This window comes from Dendroctonus ponderosae, unplaced genomic scaffold (genome assembly GCF_020466585.1).
Source record: "Dendroctonus ponderosae isolate FM_Combo_2020 unplaced genomic scaffold, Dpon_F_20191213v2 Dpon_F_20191213_3, whole genome shotgun sequence".
NCBI classification, from domain to species: domain Eukaryota; kingdom Metazoa; phylum Arthropoda; class Insecta; order Coleoptera; family Curculionidae; genus Dendroctonus; species Dendroctonus ponderosae.
Genome location: NW_026018508.1, coordinates 15,676,586 through 15,682,027, shown reverse-complemented (window position 1 = coordinate 15,682,027; position 5,442 = coordinate 15,676,586). Strand labels below are relative to the sequence as shown.

Sequence of the window (5,442 nt, the reverse complement as noted above, 5' to 3'; positions counted from 1 at the left end):
AGAATGATGTACAAATGAGCGTTCTTGCTCATTTTGCCTCCGAGAAATGAGCAAAAACGAGACGGAAAACATGGAATTTTGGCATAATCTTGCACTTAAGTGTCTGATATTCAAATTTCGCTTTCTGAGTCAAAACTACTCGAATTTCCTTCGTTTGGTGATTCAATTTTTAATCGCGATAATAGAACACCAAAAAATAAGCAGAAAAGTTCATGTAAACTTATGCTCGCAGATGTTTAGTGTCCGAGATACCGCGATTTTTTTTTGCTTTTTTGCTCTAACTTTTCCAGTTTTTCAGATATGTGCCTCAAATTCGAAATGCAAATTACGCTTTAGGGTATCCAAGGCTGAAGCGTCAAACGGTTTAAATAATATACAGGGTGATCCTTTTTCGGGGCCGTTTCTCCTTTTCTGCCGCGGAACTTTTTTATCGGGGACCACTGAATGTTTACGACACTTTTTTCTACACGCATATTCAATTTAGAAACTTTCTTGTCTGATGCATTTTTCTGTATCTCTCACCCTTTTGCCGTTATCTGGCCAAGAACAAATGAATGCATGAAAAGATCATATTAGATGACATGTGAGTGATCCCATACGTTTGGGATCTGTTGTTAAAAAATCAATTTTTCATTAATCTAACTGTATACACTTGAAATTTTCCGCCAATATCTGAAAAACTGCGAAAGTTTTATAACTTTTTCCTTTTACGGGTTAACGGATGATTCACCCTGTATATGGTAATACCGTTCAAGGTTTTGCAGAAACCGCTAATTTTAAGTAACTATGTTGCTCTTGTTTGCGATTTTTTTTTAATATGCAGAGAGTGTTCCGATAACATTCGTCAATTCACTGAATTCAACTTAATTTTGATCGAATCGCCAGGAAAAAGGATTGAACTGCCAGGAAAAATGAGAAAAGTGACCGCAAAGTTGAAGTTTGACCAAGTTTTTCATTCAAATTATTTTAGGAAACTTGAATATATTTTGTAAGCGGTTTCCCACAAAAACTTTTCTAATGGTGCGTCCAGACCGAGTCGAATTCCTTTGATGTTTCATCAAAACACCGACAAACTCTCGATTTTCGAAAAAAACCGATTTTATTCAGCGTAACCTTTCAAAAACGACCGCAGCACGTTTATTACAAAAACTTTTTTTGCATCCAAACTCTTAACTTTTTTGTAAAGGACACTTTTGCCAGGGGCAAAAAAGCCCAAAAAAAGAAAGGGACATTATTTTAACCGCCTATTATAGGTCTGAACGCGTAAACAAATGCCTCTTTCAGAAGAAACACCTTAATTGTTTTAAGACATTTTTGTGCCTCGCAAAAATTTCCAAAAATGGTCTGACAACAAAAATGATTTTCGTAATAACCGTACAACGTGCTGGTGAACGTATGAAACTAAAAAACCCTTCCTCTACCCGTTGCACCTCCCTTGATCCTCCCCAGCAATTTTTCTTAGTTGGCTTTAATTTTATGAAATTCAGGCCTTCCGAACCGCCCAAGAAAACTAAACAAAGCCACCGTGACAAAATCAGCGCCCAAATTCCTGCTGGATATCTACCGGACGCTTTTAGACGAAGACGAGGAGGACCACAGGAGACTGAAACGAGAGTCCGATCTGAACCTGAGCGGAGAGGAGCAGCAGAAAATCGATCAGAGCGATGTGATTATGACCTTTGAAAGCATCAGTAAGTAATCGCAACTGGCTCAGAAAAGCAAAATTGAGGATGCCTTGTAGACCATCATGTGGACAGTGTGCGGCATGAGAGAGGCAAGCGGCTCTGGTTCGACGTTTCTGAGCTACCAGTGGCTGAAGACATTGTGGGCGCAGAACTGCGGATATATCAGAACCAGTCGCTTTCCAAGCACAGCAATAAAAACTACACGGTTACGGCCTATCAGTTGATCGATGATGAGGAAGGGTATGAAACTCGATTGATTTTAATCCAGATTTTTTCCTGAATTTGCATTTTTCTGCAGAGAAAACGAGCTGGAATACATATCAGAGGTGGAAACAGCAGCGGACTTTTCAGGCTGGATAGGAATCAACGTGACCAAGTGTTTGGCCAGTTGGGTGGCGTTTCCTGGATCAAACAGAGGGATTTACATGTCGGTTCACCCATCCAATAAAAGTAAGTATTCTCGGCCTTTAGACCGCCGAAAATCCGAAAAAATCGCTCCAAAGCCTAACTCAAGCGCTTAGATTGCAAAGTATGTAGTAGTTTAAACAATTTTCCGCATTTTTTTGCACTAACCGCATACAACTCCGTTATTTATTATTTTCCTTGTGACCATCAACGCCTGGAATTGGGCGCGCTCGTTCTTCGAACATCCTCTATATTAAATAATCTGTATGTTTATGCGAACAATTAGCCATATGCTTCTATTGTTTACTTAACTACTGTTATTTATTATTGCTATGAACAGTGAAATGCTTGGATGGTCGTTGTTTAATTCATGTCATGCAAATTCCGATGGCGGCTTGTGTTAAATTTATTAATCGCAGGTGGTCTCTTCGGGGCTAAATATTCATTGCCGATATTTGCGTGTTTTTGCCCAAATAGTTTGTAAGTTGGTGACTTTGTTTAGCACATGAAATTCGGCCTGAAGACATCGGGCTGATCACGGTGCGGGGCGACGAGGCCACTCATCCGTTTATGGTGGCGTTTTTGAAAGCTTCCACTTCTTTCAAGCCCAGAACCAGAAGGGATGTGCGTTCGAGGGTGAGAAAGTCTGAAGCTGCCGGCATTTTCGGCTTGCATAAAAGTAAAAATATCCGCAAAAGTCCATGAGTATTTTCAATAGAGGTCAATTTTTTTTTGGGGTGGATAGCGTATGAGCCAGAGTCGCGAAGCTCCTGCCAAATCAAAACGCTCTACATCAACTTCAAGGACCTGAAGTGGCAGGTAAGGAAAATGCGAAGAAACTCTTCAAATCAGGGTTCAAGTTGCTGGTTTTCCAGGACTGGATTATCGCGCCCGAAGGATACGCCGCATACTTTTGTCACGGCGAGTGCAATTTTCCAGTTAATGCCCACATGAACGCCTCGAATCATGCCATCGTGCAAACGTTGGTCCATTTGATGAATCCGACCAAATTCCCCAAATCTTGCTGCGCCCCAACCAGATTGTCCCCCATTTCCGTTTTGTACTTTCTGGACGACTACAACGTCGTGCTGAAGAAGTACAAGCAAATGGTGGTGAAAACCTGCGGATGCCGATAACTACGTTTCAAAATTTACTTAATTGGGCGCAGGGCGCTTTTTTGTTATTTTCGACTGATTTGGACAATAAGTGCCATTGGCTGATGGAAATTCGATCGAGTTTAATCTGCGATCAAGAGCTTGAAGCTGCATTTTCTACGTTTCTGGGCTTGTAGTTGCTTAGATTTCACTCATATAAGTCTGTATTTGTTGCCATGAAAGTGTATGTTTTGTAAATATATGTGCAAATTTCTAAACGTGTTTACGCGTAAACTGTTCTTTATCCATGCGTTCTCTGAAGATGCCAGCTATGTCTGAATCCATTTCCCATCGACGACGGTATAACAACCCGAAAATCGCCAATTAATTCCGAATAAAAAATCCTTCTCGTTTACTATTTCTTAATCCAACAATCCATTTGCATTGGATGAAAATCGTGATCCAAACTTTTTTGAAAATCCCGCCACAAAGCCCGTTGACGTAAATCCTCATTCCGTCGCAACAACCAATGAAACTCTAGCCCTTGACACCGAAATTGCGACTTTGAACAAGAAAAACCTTGCTAATAATATTTCCAGCTCCATTTGAGGCCTGGGGCTGTTTTTCCGTAAATCATTCGAACGTATTCTGGGCTTCTTGCCATAACACAAGTATTCGCTGTTTCGGTGGCAGGCGTGGTTTTGCTGAGCTGCCGCCGGTTGTCTGTGGAGCGCCACAGTCGCCCCAAGTAAATTCAACTTTCAACCTTATGATGACAAGTCCTGCAATAATTTGTCAAAGTGTGAAAAAAGGGCAAAATGTGTTGGATTTATGCGTGAAAATGTGCGGTAAATCGATTTGGTGATTTGGCAGCATATTAACGAGCCGTGCTGATTGTTTTACGGTGCGAGAATCGGATGAGAAGCCGACCAGCGGGCTTGCGTAGGTTGGCTGGGCAATGATACTGTTGAAGGGCAGACTCGTATTTTTGTGCAAATATTGCCTGAATGTGGAGTGCAATTTCAAAGATATTCGCGAAAAACTCTAGTTCAAGTGACATTCCAAGTGGCGAAGAACCGCCAGATGAAATGGACCGTGGAGAACGTAGAGGGTTCCTGGAAGCTGATGATACATTCATGTCCAAACAGGTACGGCCCATTCTAGATTCTAGACTCCTAGTAGTAGAAGTCTAGTCCCCTGTGACGAACTGGCAGTTCAGTCACTGCACCCAGAAGCACTGTCATATTGATGGCCTGCCTCAAGTCTAAATAAAGTGGTGAATCAGCTCCTGCCAGCCATGTCTATAATAGGGACATCAGAAATCGAATTTTCTGGCCTGCCACACATTTCAACAACTCCTAAGAGAATTCCTCCAGAATGGATTTTCAGTAATTTCACAACTAGCTTGAGGGCAGTTCAAAGTTTAATCACAGTCAATCGCACTCAATATGCTTAGGCTATAGCCCCTTCGGGGCTTTTCACTGTTACATCAGTCTTGTTTGGACCCCTCAATACCTACTTCTTGTTGGGTTATCCACGTCACTTCCACCCATTAGGAGATTGATTTTGTTCTAATCTATTTAAGTAAATGGGTTGGCCTTCATCATTGAAGGGCAAGCAGATCCACTCCAGGTACTCTTGGAGGAAGTTGGGAAATTTTCACTCACCTGTTTGTTTTGCTGGTGGAAGTCGAGTTGGGGAAAGTTCTCCCCACTTTAACGACTGCGTTTTTGCTCTTCATTCTAATTGATTTAATTAGTAGTTTCCTTATTTTTTCCTATTTCTCTGGTCAATAAATGTTAATCCCGTAAGCCGGTGAATGCCTGTTTTTCATTTCGTTGTGATCGTATGGCTCATTGAACATTTCCTTAAAAATGGTTTAGTAGTGTGTATCATATTTTCATCAAAACATGTTTCAAGTACCTGTCTAGATACGTTAGGATCAAAAATGAATTGCGGTCAATGGATCATCATCCATTCAGGGGCGGATCCAGCTTAAATGGGATTATGTAGACAAAATACAGTCTTCTGTTGTCTATGAAATTAGAAAAATTATCGTCGTTTTGTGCAAAGGTGACGTAAGATTATTGCAAAATTTCATGTTTTCCGTACCGTTTTGCATGTTTCTCGGAAGCAAAATGAGCAAGAACGCTCGTTTTTACTTCATTCTAGACAGAAATAAATGGCCTTTTTAGAAAGTGAACCATGGATGGGGAAATGTTGGCAGTTTTCTCAAAAAATGCTTGAATTCAAGAAGT

The 5,442-nt window shown here is 41.0% G+C and overlaps 2 protein-coding genes across 8 annotated transcripts in view; both read left to right on the top strand.

Annotated features, from left to right (window-relative positions):
* The window catches only part of LOC109538534 (protein 60A), a 4,850-nt gene extending 1,384 nt beyond the window's left edge, over positions 1-3,466 (top strand). The window contains exons 2-7 of the mRNA XM_019905793.2: positions 1,488-1,691; positions 1,742-1,925; positions 1,984-2,135; positions 2,593-2,769; positions 2,836-2,909; positions 2,966-3,466. Of these exons, the coding sequence (XP_019761352.1) occupies positions 1,488-1,691; positions 1,742-1,925; positions 1,984-2,135; positions 2,593-2,769; positions 2,836-2,909; positions 2,966-3,226 (1,052 nt within the window). The 3' untranslated portion in view covers positions 3,227-3,466. The remainder of the gene's footprint in view (positions 1-1,487; positions 1,692-1,741; positions 1,926-1,983; positions 2,136-2,592; positions 2,770-2,835; positions 2,910-2,965) is intronic.
* Positions 3,467-3,858: 392 nt separating this feature from the next.
* LOC109538528 (patronin) overlaps positions 3,859-5,442 on the top strand; it is a 23,787-nt gene continuing 22,203 nt past the window's right edge. For 4 of the 7 annotated variants that reach the window (XM_019905784.2, XM_019905786.2, XM_019905785.2 and 1 more), the window contains exon 1: positions 3,861-4,332. In XM_019905784.2, coding sequence (XP_019761343.2) covers positions 4,192-4,332 — 141 coding nt within the window. In that variant the 5' untranslated portion in view covers positions 3,861-4,191. Of the gene's footprint in view, positions 4,333-5,442 lie in introns of all 7 variants that reach the window. The other 3 variants (XM_019905779.2, XM_019905778.2, XM_019905783.2) reach the window with 2 other exon arrangements.